The 18,254-nt window shown below is 35.7% G+C and overlaps 1 protein-coding gene across 2 annotated transcripts in view; it reads left to right on the top strand.

The window, feature by feature from the left end:
- Nucleotides 1-7,757, top strand: part of GPD2 (glycerol-3-phosphate dehydrogenase 2) — a 132,249-nt gene extending 124,492 nt beyond the window's left edge. For both annotated transcript variants that reach the window (XM_007467986.1, XM_007467987.1), the window contains 4 exons: nt 3,032-3,144; nt 3,230-3,308; nt 3,511-3,609; nt 6,494-7,757. In XM_007467986.1, coding sequence (XP_007468048.1) covers nt 3,032-3,144; nt 3,230-3,308; nt 3,511-3,609; nt 6,494-6,619 — 417 coding nt within the window. In that variant the 3' untranslated portion in view covers nt 6,620-7,757. The remainder of the gene's footprint in view (nt 1-3,031; nt 3,145-3,229; nt 3,309-3,510; nt 3,610-6,493) is intronic.
- Nucleotides 7,758-18,254: the final 10,497 nt, after the last annotated feature.

Here is an 18,254-nt window from a genome sequence, read left to right on the forward strand (position 1 = left end):
TACTTGCCAGATCTCTGCTGGAGTATTATGTTGTGTTCTGATAATTTTATTATATGACAGACTAGTTGTGGTTTGGGAGAAATTATTCAGCATGGTAATGGGATTTAAAATCATGTCTCATGCAGGAGAGTAGTTCTAAACTTAAAGAAAATTCTTAAAGAGGAAAGCTCTATCCTTAGATATTTGTTGTGGTGTGATACAGGAAAAAAAAACTTAGACTTTATAAAACATTACTGTAAGGGAAGGGGGTGGTGGTGGGATGAATTGGGAGATTGGGATTGACATATGTACACTAATATGTATAAAATAGATAACTAATAAGAACCTGCTGTATAAAAAATAAAATAAAATTCAAATATTAAAAAAAAGATAAAGAAGAAATTACAAACTGTGTATCACCCCACCATTTTGCATGTCCTTACATTGCATTTCCACATATTTATATATGTACATACTGTATCTTGAAGATAAAGCTTGGATCCTACTCTACAAAAAAAAAACCATAATGAAAAAGAATATATATATATATATATATATATGTATAACAGAGTCACTTTGCTGTACAGAAGAAATTAACGCAACATTGTAAATCAACTATCCTTCAATAAAATTAAAAAAAAAATAAACTCTCACTGTCCTTCCATGGAATTTCATTGAAAACAACCCCTCCCAACTTAAAAACAAACAAACAAACAAAAATTACTGTAAGAAAGTTGCACTAATCCCAAACAAATTCTAAGAATTGCAGAGATTGGTTTAATCTCAGCATAAATACTTTTAGCAGTTGGAGTCTTCCCTTTATGGGCTGCTTTCAGCGGAATTGAGTTACCTCCCTATTGCTAGAGCTCTTCTTTAGATGGAGACCTCATGCTTCTATTTTTGGAACGTTGTAAAGGAAATGTGGGGTTAGGGAGGTACTTTGGGTGACTTCTAGGGAAAAAAGCCCTTTCAGCTTTAAATTCCATGATTCCTTGCTTGATATGGAGTATGGATAAATTACATAGGTAATAAAGGGACGTGACTCGAGGAAGAGCTTGTTCTTGGAGGGAAGTATCAGAGATGCCACTTCCAAGGAGATGAACGTTGAACCAGTTTTATAGAAAATGACTGGGCAAAATTGGTGCAATAGAAGAATAGTTTTATTTATAACTATTGGATTTTCCTGTGTGAAGAGAGTAATCTGCCAGTGAAGAATGCCCTTGGTGACTTCAAAGGCAAGTTTTATGTATACCTTATATATCATGTATATGTGTGTGTGTGTAATAAAATAAATATTTTATGTTATATAAATAAATATTTTATTATGTTATATAAAATATTTTATATTTACATAAAATATTTTATGTTATATAAATATTTTATTATGTTATATAAAATATTCTATGTTATATATAATAAAATAAATATATAATGTAATAAACATATATAATAAAATAAAATTCCTAATGTTCTTACATAGCAAAATGAAAAGTTAGAAATGCTAAAAAGTTCTCTCAGCTAATATATATATATATATATATATATATTTATGTTTTAAAATACATATGTCTCCTAAGAGAAAGGAAAGTAGGAAGGTGATAATCTCAGGAAGAAAATTATCTTCCAAAGAAAAAGGAGCAAAGGGACTTGTCACTGACATAAACAAAGAAATATAAACACATTTCCTGCAAGAGTATGTGCTATTGTTTTATTTTCCTTGTTTCATTTTGCACTGGCACTATTCTGCAGGCCAGAATTTGGGTCTACAAATTGATTTAGTCAGATCCTTTGAGGGGAAGTCTGAGGAATTTAAGACTTGTGTTCGTAAGCATTGTTTATGTGATACTGTATAACAATTTCAGAAGCTCACTGGTCTACCATAGCAAGCACTTACTTTTCACTCATATTACCTGAAGGCTGCATGTTAGCTGCTGTGGCTCTTCTTCATATTTCAGACTGGCTTCAGATCTTTCTGATTCATGCCCTTCTTATGGTACAGGAGCAAGAGAGGCTAAGCAAAACTGTGCAATTTTGTATAAATCTTTTGCTCAAATGTGGCGTATATTATATCCATTTATGTGCCATTGGCCAAAGCAAATCACATGTCCAGACTCACATCAATGGGGTTGAGAAGTATACTTATGGGGGGAGAAGTGTGTGTGTGTGTGTGTGTGTGTGTGTGTGTGTGTTTATGAGAGGAAAGAGATATTTGTGAACAATATACAGCACAATAGAGTCATTTTGGAAGTTCTTAGTTTGGAGACTGGCGTGATGAAATCTAAGAAAGACAGTGTTCTCAGCAACAGGTAGTACCAGTTGTGGCCGAGATCATTGAAAACAGGAAGAGTAACTGTTCAATAGAATAGCTTGTTTCTTCTCCTGACTCTGTAACTTCCACCCAACTACCAGCATCCTAGTGACAAAATTTGAGAATTCGTTAACGCCGTGATGTCTGTCTTGGTGCTGCATATGCCACGTTATAATCGTTGTTCAAGACCTGGATGTCTTCTTCACTTTTAATTGCTCTTTTGTCACCAAATCGCCCATAGATTTTGCTATAGTCAATACTGTGGAAGACTATTCAGCCGTAAAAAGAAACAGAATATTAAAACATGCAGCAACATGAATGAATCTCAGAATTGTCATGCTATATGAAAGCAGTCAAACACAGAAGACTACAAACTATATGAACACTTTCATATGAAATTCTAGAGAAAGCAAAACTCTGGTGACAAAATCAGATCAGTGGCCTGGGGCTAGAGGTTAGGGACAGGAATCATTTGCAAATGGGAATAAGGAAGCTTTTTAGGGGGATAGAAATGTTCTATATCTTGATCGTGGTGGGATATACATCGAACTGCATACCCAAAATAGGTGAATTTTATTGAATAAAATTATACTTCAGTAAAACTGGAGGAGATAAAAAATTGACCTGGCCAGAAAAATGAAGATGAGCTTTCATTTTAGAAAACCAAGTGGAAAAAAAAAAGGAAGAAAAAAATCAATAATTCTTTCCATAAATCTTTGAACTTTGTGTGTGTCTGTGTTTTAGGAAGAACTTGAAACAGCCCGGAAGTTTCTGTATTATGAAATGGGCTATAAATCTCGATCAGAACAGTTAACAGATCACTCTGAAATTAGCCTGCTGCCTTCAGACATTGACAGGTACTTCTAATAAGTTTCTGTATCTCTCTTGTTTTGTCTTCACTTATCTAAGTATATTTTTCCATTATTCAATGTTGTGTTCCAGGTACAAGAAGAGATTTCATAAGTTTGATGCAGACCAGAAAGGCTTTATTACCACTGTTGATGTTCAGCGTGTATTAGAGGTAACAGTTTTTTTTTTTTTTTTTGGTTCAACATTTTTGATAGCAGAAGAATGTAAAGATTATACTAGATAATTTTTTTCTCATCTAGTGCTTTCTATAAGTAATATTTCTCTCTGAATTTTTGAAAGGCTGATAACATTGATAAAGTGATACGCATAATTTCTAATGAAACTTCATTATTTTGTGCTTTCCTTTTACTTAGAGTATCAGTGTCCAAATGGATGAAAATACACTACATGAAATTCTGAATGAAGTAGATTTGAATAAAAATGGACAGGTTGAACTCAATGAATTTTTGCAGGTGAGTTGTGGTGAAAGGAAACAAGTGTATTTGCTTTTTATCTGTTGGTCATCAATTTATATTCAGGAATGGATTTTGAAGTCCACACAGTTGTCACCTCATTCTGAAAAAGAAGAAAGCTTGAAGCCAGCAAAGGTTGATATGTCTGCCCTTAAGGATAAGGCTTTAACATGGTGCATGTTCTTTTGCTTTTTATAAGACACATTCTGTTGCGCTGGGCAATTCAGATTAAATCTAAGTTAATTATGGCTTAAAGGACTAAATCAGAAGTGTGCTTTATAAAGAGTATGCCGTGGGATACCACCACCGGACCCTTCTTTACTTCTAATATGGAAAGTATATTTTTAATCGAGGAAGTTTAAAGAAATCAGAGTTGTATTCATTTGAGAATCATATTCACTTGAGAACCCAACATGCAATGATTATATTCTTACATTAGAATGAACCTGAAAAGCAAATGGAAGGAAACCTATATTCCTGGGTCAAGACCACGTAATTCAAGCATTTCTATTTCTAATTTTCCACTTACTCAAGGCTCAGCTGTTTAATCATAACCAGGAAGGAAGTAAATTTTGTTACTTTAACTTCATACTGGATGCTACACATCATTCCTAAAAGTTCCTTAAAGGAAAGAAACTCGACAAACCTATACATTATTTGTAACTGTCCATAGGACTCTGCTCTTATGGAGAATGTATTGGTTTCCAAGCAGCCAGGTTTTTTCTGTACTGCTTCTTGGGCAGGTATTTCAAATGAATGCCAGGTCTTGCTTGCACCATGGCAATGATGAATGCTGAACATGAAATAAATTAATGCTGGGGATTTTGGTCAATGTCAGCCCTTTCTTCACTGTGTCAAGTTAAACAAACAAGATCAAGGCAAAGGAAATGGTAATTGTCTCTCTGGAGATGAGCTGCAGATAAGAGCATTGTTGAATCTAAATGCAGAAAATTTTCACAGGTTGTGTCCAGCATTACAAAAAAGAATGTTTAGTTCTTTAGCTTACTGTTTAACTAAGGGGACATTTGAAATTGAGTTTAAGACGTATGCTTGGGAATAAGAAACCATTTCATACATTTTTTTGTCTGTTTTTTTCTGTGAGAAAATTTTTTTTGTCTGTCTCAGGATTTTAGAAAACTTTTCTTCAGATAAATAGTTAATGCTTCATTTCATACACGTTGTAAATAAACAACAGCATTTAGGGTTCAAGGACCTGGGGTCTTAGAAACAATGAGTCTCATTTTATGGATATGCTATGTGGTTTGGGTGTTAAGTAATTTTCTTGACTGCAATAGAGTTAAACGTGTAGAAAATAATTTAAACCATCTGCAGGCTTTCTTGTAGAGTCTTTTTAATAATTGAGTATTTCTTTTCCAATTCTAAATGAAAGAGACTATTCATGCTTCTACTAAGTACAAATATACAGTGTAATTTTCAACTTAAAAACGCTGACAATATTTCTTATGAGATATATTCACACCCAAATACTATTTTTTTCTCGTAATATGCTTTCAAGATACATGTAATGTTTGAAGAAGACTTTGAGTTTTTAAAGGCTGGTACATCATACAATGTTTATGGATAAAGAAAAAAAACTCCAGCTCTCTCAGTTTTGTTAGCGCTGATAAACTTTGAAAGTCTTTATGGAATCAGAGGCAAGACGATAAACAATCAATTGTTCCATCTGTAGATGTCAGCATTCTTTGTTACACCATTCATCAGATGCAAAGTATGTTTTCAGGGTTTTATTTTATTTTTCATAAAATATTTTCCTTCTCTGAAGATTAAGCGCCCATGTTTATCCCATTAAACGCCATTTTGAATATAGACTTTTTTTTAATAATCCTCATGGAAGGATCTCTATACATACTGTATGGTTACATGACTTTATTTTTAGGTTTGGGCTCTAATGACACTTCTGCATGTAGGAGTCCATCTCTAATAAGCAATAGCTTGTGAAACAGCTTTTAATAAGGTCATGAAATTCTGATCCAGCCCCTTGGCAGATGCCTCTGACCCTTATTCAGAGTCTTTTTTAAGAAATGTATTTCTTTAGGCTAAAAACTATAACCCTAAAAATATTTTGAGGATTTACATATATATATATTTCTGATGAATGACTAAATCAGTTCTTTAAAAAACAAATAGATAAGAAAGATTGAGGAAGTGAGATCAAGGAAATAGTAAAAACCACATCAACTTGAATAGGAAAAAAAAAAAAAATCCCCATGCTGATAATTGCACAGTGCCTTCCAGATTAAAGGCGTTTGCCTGCTGACTGCATGTAATTTCAAGACTAATTCTGATTTTATCCACTGGATAAAAATGAATTAGCTAAAATCTGGGCTGTGGAGTGCTTTTAATTCTTAAGGTAGATCTCTGGGTCCATTTTCAAGGACTTAAATGTAAATTACTTTAAAAAGTCTTTAAGGAATTTGGATTTGGGGGACTTGAAGTTGTCAAGTACAGTAACACTAAAAAAGAGTAGTTAAATATAGGTCACGGTTTGTCTTTGTTCAATCCCTGAGATTCCCTTTTAAGATTTAAAAATGGAATTAAAGATTCGATATTTGAGTTGCTCCAAAAAAATATATGCTCTGAGCACACTGAGGGGCAAAAAGTGATGCATTCGATTTGCATTTAAAGGCAGGCTGATTTGCCAGATAGGTGTAGTTTTTGCAGTCGTGGCAAAATACCTCCCCCTTTCCCCCTTTTTGAAATGTTTGAAAATTGTACTCTTCTTAAGTGAGCTGTAGTACCTGCTGCGGTTTTCCATGGGGGCACTTAATTACCCCTGCCTGCTGCAAAGGTAACCATTAAAATGCCATGGAGAAGGGAGGAAGCTGGCTGGCCTTCTGAATCTGTTGCCTATTTTCTCTTTAAGCTGATGAGTGCTGTTCAAAAAGGAAGGGTGTCTGGAAGCCGGCTTGCTATACTCATGAAAACTGCAGAAGAGAACCTCGACAGAAGAGTTCCCATCCCCGTGGACCGAAGTTGTGGAGGACTGTGAGTCTGAGCAGTAAATCCACAGCCAACAAACATAGGAACAACAAATCATCATGTACCAAACCAGAGATGACTTACACCGCTCTAAAATAGTGGATATGGATAGCTGCCTTGTTTTAACACTGGGAAACATTCCAAAGCTTTAGGATGTCAATGTATACCCTTTATTTGTATTTGCCATTCAATCTAGCTTCTTAAAAGTGTATTTTATCTTTTTTTTCTCATTTTCAATGCACACTGGTTTAATGTTTTGCATTTATTCTGTGACCTGTTAGACTGGACATGCTCCCTTTTCGTTTGTTTATTCATTTAGTCTAAGTCAGTTTTAGAGGCGGAATATTTTGGCAGAAATTGAAAAAAGAAGCTGGGAACATTTCATGATTTGCACAAAGCTCTGGACATTAAGCTTGTTGATAGTATTTGTTCTTAAAAGAAATCGAGTGGGGGGGTGGGACCTATTAAAACGATATTGTTTCTGGAGACCCCTCAGCCCCTTCTTCCTCCAGCTTGTCTGCCTTCCTCATCCAGACTTTATATCTAGAGCGTGCCTGGCAAAACTGGAGAAGGAAGAAAAAGTTTAGATCTGGTTATAGGAGCAAATCTTAGAGAAACTCTGAAAGCTTCCAGAATCACAGGTACAAGATATAAGGATAGCATTGACATTTGCTGGGAGTTACAGTGATAGTTTCATCTCAGCAATTCATTTTTTTTTCCCCAGTCACTGCTGGTTTTTCTTTGACTACTACAGTTGCCAGGAAGATCCTTGCTTTTCTTACTTTAAAACCAGCATTTAAGTGGCAAGTTGGATACATTGGGAAGGGACTAAATTTCTCAAATCTTTACAGTAGTAATAAATTTAAGGATTAAAAACCTGTGTTTATATATCCACATATTATAGCACAATTTTCAATCCCCAAATCCTAGATCTTGGAGCATGTGATACTGTCAAACATGACCTATTTTGCTCAGGTTATTACATCATTTGGGGGAGTATTTGTAAACGGATAGTAAAAGAGGATAGAAATAGCCTTTAGTTAACTTTAGTTACAATCATTTATAAAAAGCCACAAAATTGCAGTGTTCAAGGTCATTTTAATTGCTTAAAGCCTTTCTCCTTCTGTACTCAATAGAAAAGTTCTCAATCAAACAAAAAGAAATAGAGAAAACCACACTCAGCACACACACACGCATTCCCCCATCACACACATACACACTCACAGAAAGACAAAACAAGACAAAAAATCAATCTGCCCATACCACTCTCTATATACTACCAAATGTAAAATAGATAGCTGGTGGGAAGGAGCCGCATAGCACAGGGAGATCAGCTCGGTGGTTTGTGACCACCTAGAGGGCTGGGATAGAGAGGGTGGGAGGGAGACACAAAAGGGAGGAGATATGGGGATATATGTATATGTATAGCTGATTCACATTGTTATAAAGCAGAAACTAACACACCATTGTAAAGCAATTTTACTCCAATAAAAATGTTAAAAGAAATCAATCTGCCCAGAATTTAGTAAATATGTAATATACTGAATTTAAAGGGCCAATTTGGTATGCTTTTATATTAGTTTGGTGGCATTTTAGCCAGTCATCTGATTGTTTATTCATTGTGCTTCCTCTTGTGAAGTTAACTACCTACTTCTTTTTTTTTTTTAAGATCACGTTGTGTATGAAATAGGAAATGGGACCCTTTATTTAATGTCAGGTTTTCATTGTGCAGACTCGAGATCTTAATTTTTCAAACTGGTACATAAACACTTTTGTGCTATTATTTCTATATATGTCAACATTGTAGAATATCTTTATGCCTCATTCACGTGGGGTATGAGCCTGTCTGCCATAGTATACACACTGGAGGTTCACTCACCTAAGCCCCTACCTCTACCTCTGAAATAAACGGTGAAGATAGCACCTTAACTCATTTTGCTTTTAAATGAAGTTTAGACTTGCCACTTCCTACAGGAAAACCTAAAACAGAGAAAGTGACCTCCCAGGTATCACTGTGAAGTTTTTTCTTCTAAGGTGTGAATTTTTTTTTTACACTGGTTTCTTCCTTCCTTTCTTCCTTCCTTCCTTCCTCCCTCCCTCCCTCCCTCCCTCCCTTCCTTCCTTTTTCTTCTTTTTTAATAATAGAAGCACGTGGCTCTGTAACTTAGTGTTTTTCTATCAAGACAATAACTTCACTGTTTAGAGCCCAGTGACCCTTAGTAGATAGAAGAGCTGTCCTTTAAAACATCAGAGGTGATGTACCACAATACTGTACATCTGTGCTCTCTCTCTTTCTCTCTCTTCTTTTCTAGTTAAATCAAGACAACGATGACTTGTATCCTCGCTGAATCCATTACAGTAGGGACCAGGCTTATAACCTGACTGGCCTGGGCAGAGCTGTATTTGAAAAGAGGCCTTGTTTCTGCATGCTTTTTTATGAGTGAAGTTCCTTTAAGGACAAAGAAAAACGCACTTTTCTTCTTTTGAGCACATCTGCTTTTGCTTAAAATCTGCTAATTCTAAAACATACGCTCCTTCACCGATCCCAGAGACTCATCTTGGAAACGAGCTGGTTCCAAGTCTTTACTGTGAATAAAGCACCCCTGCATTTTTGTGTAAGTTCTTAATTAAACCTGTACAGCTTCTTTACCTGATTTCAGAAAAGGAGAGAAGAAATGGGGTGGGGGGGTGTGTGTGTGAGTGTGCTTCAAAATCTATTCCAAGCACAAAAGAATTATTTTCTTTTTGTATAAACGTGGTATCAGCTGATTCTGTTGTGGTGGGTGTGAGGTGTGTAGAGATTGTCTTTTATCAAGTGATTTATTTAAAGAGGCTTTATTAAGGGGATTCAGGTGAAGGAACCCCCATCTGTGGTGGAGAGCTGGATGCTCCTTTCAGTAGCCCTTCCCACAGTCATAACAATAGTGATAACGCTGGATTATTTGTTAAGCCAAGGTTGTCTGCCTCATATCCTTCATGCTGCTGCAACATTCTTGCTTTCAATCAATTTCTACTGAGTGTAACTTTAGGATTTCTACTACTAAATGCATGCTCCCTATTTTGCTTTAGTTTCTAGCTTTGTTTTGTCTTTTTCAAAATATATGTAGCTTACTCCTTTGTACAACAGAAATTTCATTCTTTTACTAAACATACTGTAAGAACGATCATTGATCTTATTTCCTTTTTTAATGTATTTGTAAAGATTTTTGGCATATGAATGTAATAATATTGAAGTCAACGATGCTAACAACTTGCACTGTTTTGCATTATGTCAATCCTTTTTAGGGAGTAAAAGAGTCCTACTGTGCTTTTAAAGAATATCAAGTATAAACCCAGTACTGGAGTCGATATACACACTGCATGTGTTCATATATGGCATTTTTTATGTATTGTGTTGGGTTATTGTTCTAGATTGGACTCTTAAATACTATGTTTGAGGCTGGGTTGTCATTTTTATAACTGTCTTGGTGTTTTATCACCATTATTTATTACTCTTGATATACAGAATGAGCTGCATGCATTTATAGAGCAATAAGAGGATGTATTTAATGTGCCTTGTTTTTAACTGAATAAGAACTGAAAGCATGAATCAATAAAACTGATTAAAATGGGCCATTTACTGGCATTTTGATGTTATTTGCAGTCAGAGAAATAACTTTGATTACCGTTGAAGTTTAAAAAGTTTGAAAATATCTTCACAAACTGTATTTTTAATTGCACTCACACATTAATTATTTTCACTTGCAATTTTGTAATTTTATCTCAAAAGTGAATCCCTGCATAGACCAATGCAATTTTATGAGACTGCCAGGTTTATTTGTATTAATTTGTTGCTGGAGGCTTTAGGGCACGACTTCTGTATCTGTGCAATCCTATTCTAAAATTACATTCATCCTATTCAACTCTGTTGAATTCTTTTTTTCCTCTCTCTCTTTTTTTTTTTTTTGTCAAGCAGAGCCTTTCAGCCTCAGCGTTTCCAGGCACACTGATGAATTTTATCATAAGTAAAATCAATAGAAATGAATGGGAAAGATTACATAATCCATTTTGATCATCTTACATGTCAAGTTAGTGTAGGGTTGCCAAGTGCTGATAAATGCTCTGACGGAAAAAATGCTATATATTTTCATTGTCAGTAAATCAGTAAAGCTGTTACCAGTTTTAACACAAATTTTATAATGCCTATGTTATTTTATATGTTTTAATTTACACACGTATATGGAACATCGTCTCCATTTGTGGTTTAGAAGTGCTGCCCCTTGGTTTTGCGTGCTCAAAGGCCTGTGTGAGCTTCTGAAATTTCTTTGAAATTGTATAGAATAACCCAGAGAACTGGCCCTCAGACAGACTTGGAACAATGAACTGTTTGTTCAATGCCTGGAAAAAAATATATAGCAGCTCAAAACATTGTTCATTGATTTAGCTTATCAAATTTCATAGCACTTTAAAATTTGTCAACATAAAATTTGTCAAAATACATTGCTGCCAGTTTTCAAAATGTATGGTAATGAATTTATGGTAATCAAAGAAAGAGAAATGGATACTCACATCGACATTTTGCAGTCTTGGTCAACACTGCATTATCATTGGTGGCAGATTTCACCTGATGACGTTTGACTTAGGAAGGAAACAGTCCACAGAAGTTTTAAATTGTTCTGGCACCCTCATAACAAGAGTATTTCTGTATAGGAGATGGAGTTGATGAGCCTTCTGTGCTTGTACTTTGTATTTTAGGTGTCTAATTAGCTACCACACTTGTGAAATACGTGCACACAAGGTGAGGTATGTGAGCCATGATGACACCAGAGACAGTCCTGCAGGTCCTGTGCTAAGAAGGCGGTGGGGCCTTGTCAAGCGTCAATAAATACCTTGGCATTTTGTTAAATGCTTGATCCAGAATAGTAAAATTTATTTCATCTAAACAAAATACCACTTTGGCGAAATGATCAGGGCTATCTTCATTCTCCACATGCGGCATCGAATTGTGTTGCTTAGCAAACCATACCATCGGTTCCCTGTTAGTTCCCCACATTCACACTGGGGTTGCTTGCAACTATGTCGATTAAGGTGCGCATCCTGTAGCCGTAGATAATCTATCATGTTTCAGTGGAAGAGACCGGAGGATTGAGTGTCACTTGGATAGTAGAGCATGGCACGTGGTACAACTGGTTCCATCTGCTTCTGAGCCCTTCAAGCCCACCTTGTTGTGTCTGAAGCAGAATCTCCTCTCATTCTCCAGGTACAGTGACTCCTGTAGAGCCCGGGCTTGCTCCTTCACTGGCTGCTAGCTTTCCTTCGGTGTGGTGTTTCAAGGAGTTGGGAAGTGGAAAAGTATTTTTTTTCTTTTCTTTTGGCCTTGGTGCCTATTAAAAAACAGTTTAAGTAAAGGAGAATCTTGAATTGGAGGCTGGTTTTTCTTCATGGTCATAGGATTTCTTTATCCAACCTCATACTATAAAACTGGCTCTAACTTTTTGGTGATTTCTTTTAAAAATCTAATGTAGGCATATCTGATTTTGATTTAAAAGCTACCTTCCTCTGTTTGTCTAAGCGATGTAAATGTAATGAGTCGATCAACATATCACTTTCCTTTAACGTGACCTTAACGCCCTCTTTTAAGCAAGCAGTTTCCTCTCCACTCCCTCCTTCCTTCAAAGGTCTTAGAGTAAATAGCTGCTGCTTCTCCCTTTTAATTTGTTGCTTGTTAGATTTTCTCTTCTTTGCTTAAAATCAATTTTTTTTGTTGTTTTTCATCCCCATCATTAATTGATTTACAATTCATTTTTATGCATACAGAGTTTTTCCTATCCAAGTTAAGAAGCTGTAAATCTTAGATGCGTTGAAATGACAGTGAGAAATATTTCATTTTATCCCATGAATCATTTGCCATCCTTATTGCAGAAAAATGACAAAATTATGGTGTACCATGTTTTCATAAATTACTCTGCCCTCCCCACCCCCGCACCCTCGGCCCCAGTTCATTTCATTATTTGTTTGGAAAGGCTGTAAGAGTCAGAATGCAGACACTTGTGGTAAACAATTCTGATTTTACGGCAGGCTAATCAAAATTGCATAACATCACAGATTAATTCCTCTGGTACTGTGAAGAGTTCAATTCACGTACAAGATATATCATCTGTTTTATAACTCAAAAATAGCTTGATATTAAAGTACATTCTGTGATTTGCTAGTCTAACAAAAGGAGAAGAGTGCCAAATTCTTTAAATAATGTATATAATTTTCACTGGGTTTCATATGTCAAAGTAGTCATTTATGTCCTGAAAGGTGTGTGCTTTGCACTGTGTGTTTGAACACTATTAAAAAGTCATGGCTTCTTCCAAAAAGGACGAATCATAGGTTTGCATTTCACATATGACCTGGAATGAAATATCTTATATGGAGACTCCCTCCTCCTGCCCTTAGGAATATCCTCAAAAGTAACGATTAACATATTTCTAAAGATAAATATTTTTTAAAAAGCAGTGAATGAAAGCAGTTCCTATAATGTTATAACATTGCCAAATGAACAGATTTGTCTGTGGCTTTTCATCTCTATTTTATTATCGGATCTTTTAAGGAACCCTGGTCAGTTAGTTATACAATTGAAAAAGTCAAGTTTATCCTGATAAATATATTCGTCATAGTGAGCTGCTAAACTGTTTTCAAAATGGGCCATTTTTTAAATGGAGCTTACCCAGCTTGATCCATGCTTTAAGCAGCACTGAACCATTAAATAAAAACCTGGGACAAAAATGCCTTTGAAAAGGGTTAATTAGCTTTAATATTGATTTATTCCGTATAGGAGCTAATAGACTAGAACATTTATTTCTGTTTTGGATCATTAAAAACTGGCTTTCGTTCTTGAACAATTTGTTTCTAATAAATAAAAATTAGACCAATTAGAGTAGTTTGAGTATAACCTACAATACATGATGCACTTTTTAAGAAAACAAAAACGGGATCACTTATTTCACAATTCATTGCCATTGCATCAGACACACGGTCCGCAAAATACGAGATCATTAAGCTCAAGACAGAAGTATTTCTACTTTAACCCCAAAAAGGAAGAGGGGGTTAATGTAGGACAGAAAACTCCCTAAAGCTAAATTGGCACATGCTGTTCCTGGCGTTGCTTTTCTCTAACACTAGGATTTGCTCCCATCTTCTCCATTCATTGGCTTTACCCTTGGAAAATATTACGGTATTGAAAAAGTTTACACCCGGCCAAGGTGCTTGCCTATCTGCAGGGGATACCGTCCTTGCTGTGCTGAGTTTTTGTTCTAATGCTGCCCTCTAATGGATACCAAATTATTTCATTAGACCCAGAACAAAAGTAAATTTCCAGCTTCTTCGAGCTCCTCCTGCCCTAGCCCATCACACGCTGAAACTGTGATCTGATCATTTTTCCTCCCGTACAAGTGTTGGTGCAGGAGACATTCGTGAAGGTTGCATGGCGTCACCCCGGCCAAAGTTGCATTCCTCTTCCGGGCAGTAGCGGGGCAGCCATGCTGATTTGTGCTCTATCAAACTTTCCTTTTTTCTCAGCCAGCAGTTGAAAAGAATTGATGTTCTGGGGGGGACTTAAAAATGAGGAATTAAAACAGTGTAAGTGCTGTATTAAGATGATATGCTGTATGTTTTATCAGCCACTGGCACCTAGTTCAAAAGACAAAAAATTTAGCAGCAGCGGTTTGGGAATAGGCCTGTGCATGGGGTGGATATCAAATTCATACGTGAAGAATATCAGCACTTTTCACATGCTGCTTCCTGACACCCATTGCTAGAGCTGAAAACTATCTCTATTGTCCAGTTTGATTGCTTGAATCAAACTGATTTACAGCAAATCCATCTGAGCTTTGATAAATCTATTACAGTTTCATTTCACTGATTTCATTAACGTGAATAAAACCAGCCATGCTTTCTGCATAACTGCCTTTTAATGGCTTGGCCCTGTCACCTGCCTGAATATTAATCCCCCTGACTTATTGCTCCACAGAGGGAATGAGTAATGGGTATTTGAATGTGATCAGCACAGTACAATGCAATTAAGGAAGCAGTACTGTTCTGTGCCTTTAATCCTGAACTAATTTGAATTGCAGTTTGATAGCACAGTGAATCCTGCATAATTATGTAGGGTGCATATTAAACTCTGTGACAAACCGGAGAAGCTTTTAACCATCACAGCTATGGTAGACAGGGGAAGGCCAGAGGCAGAGAGCCCACTATTGGACTGAGGGCTCAATTAATAGAAAACCCTCAGCAGGGAAAGCTTACAGAGCAACAGATCTTGGAACACAAAGTGTTGACTTGTTTTAAATCGATTTTATATTACTAGGATTTGGGCTTTCAGGGTTTCCTTTGAGTTTTCAAGGTAGCAAGGGGAAAACTGTTCCCTAACAAAACTTTGTATTCTCTCAGTGCGTTCAGCAGTTAGAAAACAGCAGCCGTAATAATTTGCAGCTTCTTAGCCTCTTAAGTATCCAGTTATTTGGTCCTCTACAGTTCCACAAATGATCTGACAAAAGTCAGATCAGGGTCAAAACTTAGAATTGGTGAGCTGGAAAAAAAAAAATGCAGTCACACACACACACATGCACACACACACACGTAAAACTGTTTAGAATGTTCCCACTTAAAATATCCTCTTTCTCCCGAAGTTTGAAAATCATTTTATCAGAAGTCAGGCTTCCCTGAAATGTACATATTATATGATGGTCGATTATCTACTGTGCTATATAGATGTTTTATGAGTGCTAGGGATTTTTTAAAAACCGTTGAAACAACATAACACAGATATTCTGTATACTTTGGGTCTTTTGTGAATACATTGGCAATTGATTTGCATGATGACTTAAGAGTTTGTTTGGTTTTAATCCAAAATATAACTCCTGGCTGTTGCAGAAAATGAAGGGTCAGAAATAAAGACAGTATCACCCCTACCTTGTGGTCCTCCTTGCTATAGTTAGTATCACATCTGAGTAAAAACAAGAAAATGAGATGTATTAACTTATGTCCCAAGTTGGTCCTGCAATGGGATATAACCATAAAAGGTCAGAAATGACTAATTTTCTACTGTTAGGGCATTTAAGGTAAACAATCAATATCATACTTTTAATGCACATTGTTATCCAAATAAAAATGATATCTTGATTCTATTGAACTATTTTTATGTAGTACTCTAAGGTCACTTTGCCACAGTAGCTCTGATACTTAAATGCTTTGTGGATGGAATAGAAAATAATAAATAAGGAGGTGGCTTTTACTTAAATAGTTGGAGGCAGGACAATTACATTCAGAGGAAACGTGTGCTGGAAAAAAAAACCCAGAACTGTTTTTACTACAATCCATTCAATGCTTGTTTAAACTTCGGAGTTTATTTTTGTGTCACGTAATTTATTTATTGATACAGGTGATGGCTGATACACTTACTGAAGTTTTAGGAAATTTGGGTACATGGAGATGTATGTTTGAGTAAAATGCTAGCACTATATATTCTAAAATAATAAATACATGAAAAGGTATTTTTTGCTATCCAATTGGGAATGTAGATTTAATCTGACAAATTGTTATCCAAAATAAACTAAATGTAAAATGCATCAACTAAAATGAAGTTGGGGGAGGAGTGACTTCCCTAAGGGTGTACAATAATATTAGCAGGATTACAGACCTTTAATTTTTTCAATCTAATTGAATCCAATAGAATTACTGTAGATTCTTAAGAGTCACCATATCCTGCTGGGCTACTCTAATCTAAATATTGCTAGTTAACCTTGTTTTTGAAAAATACATTGGAAAAAGCTAAATTGAGCCTTTTCCCATAATCAGTTTACATTATGTTGCACACTAACTGTTGATTACATTTTCCAGAGATGGATTATTTCCCTTATGCTACCTGAAATGGTTTTTTCAACAATAGTATTCAACTCTGGTTTAAATAAAATAATTTTGTTCTATAGCCTCAAAAAAACCATAAATCATACGTGAGAATAGATAAAAGTATAAAGAAACTGGAAAGAAGAGCACCCTAGAATTAACATGAAAACACTTTCTGGGAGACTGTTTTTTGTAAATCAAAGCAAGTAATTGAATATATGGCACTCCAAAAAAATGAAGTTATTTGAAAGCTGTGCAAAATGCAGCATACGTTCTGTTACTGAAACTGCTGTAAGTCAATAAAAAAATACAAATTATGTTTGAAATCATACTTTTAAGAGTTTAGCCTTTGATTTATGTATCTTACGAGGTTACTTTCGCATAAGGAAATATTAACCTAATTTTATGGGTATTTTACAAAGACTCCTGAGATGCTCACTTTATTTCATTCATTTATGTTAAAAATATAACAATAAATATTAAAAGCCCATCGGTGCTGTTGGCCACATAAAAAAAAACACCTCGTAAGGATCTTTGTTCTCTTATCTATTTAGAGTTTTCTTTTAAAAGAGTTAATTATGGCTCCTCCTTTGTAGCAGGACAAGTAGTTTTTATTAATCCAGCACTATGAAAATAAGAATAAAAAACACTACTTTACCCTTACCTCCACCTTCCCCCACCCTCATTATTGTTGTTGTTGTTGTTTTTTAATCATAAAACAATTCTAGGCAGCAAGAGTAGTATGTTGCTTGGGCTCAGGCTGGGCTGTTAGCTAAATTAAGCCATTGTGACTCAAAATCCTCCTTTAATAAGGTTCATGCTGTCTACAACTTCATCATTTTCTGCTGAATGATAATTACTTTATTCAATCATGTTCAAGGTTTTAGTGAAAGCTAGCATTGATTGATTAACTTCAATTACCATGCTTACATTTGCATAGATAAAAACTGCTTTTCAATTTGTGAGTGGCACGCCAGTGGAAACCCTGCGCTGATATTTGCATTTCAATGTGAACAGTGAAGAATAAAGGTGGAAGAGAGGTCTGATCAGTGCTAAGCCCTTTCTGCTTCAGTGCTTAAGCATTTTTCCATAAACACTCTTGTTATGATGTTAGTTTGTTCAAACCACTCTGAGGTAACTGATGGAGGCTCCTGTTTACAAGCTTTCCTGACAATTGAACAGTATGGATTAGGGGGAAGGGACTCCCACAGTAGCTTGCAGGCCGGCCACCAAGTTAAAGAAGAATGAAAGCCCTTCCTGTAGCTGTCACAGAAACTCCCAAATGCCAGCAATGCTTTGAAGATCAATCTCGTCCGCGGCCGATTGGCTCTAACCTGGTCTGACTTTACAATAGCTGGTGCTTTTTCCCTGGAGCAATCTGCTGGTCCCAGACCAAATGTTGAACTTTTATCAGTCCGATTTTCTGTTCAAATGCAAGGGATGGTCCAAAGTGAAATGAATAAGTCCTTTTCATTCTTACCAAGTAGGCCCATAACAAATACTGCGTTATACTAGATTCATTGGATATTATCATCTTGTATAGTTTGAGTAATCTGATTTTTAGCATGTGTCTAAGACAAGGACTGCCTTGGTTTCCTTACGCTTTGGTGGTTCAGAGATACAGAAGTTTGGTGTAGTTTTCTTTGCCTTTTCTGCATATCACAGTTTAATCGGGACCATAGTATTCTTTTTTTTTTTTTTTTTTTTTTTTGTTTTTTTTTTGGGGTTTCGGGGGTTTTTTTTTCTTTTTTTTTTTTTTTTTTTTTTGTGTT

This window comes from Lipotes vexillifer, unplaced genomic scaffold, assembly GCF_000442215.2.
Source record: "Lipotes vexillifer unplaced genomic scaffold, Lipotes_vexillifer_v1.1 scaffold907, whole genome shotgun sequence".
NCBI lineage: Eukaryota > Metazoa > Chordata > Mammalia > Artiodactyla > Lipotidae > Lipotes > Lipotes vexillifer.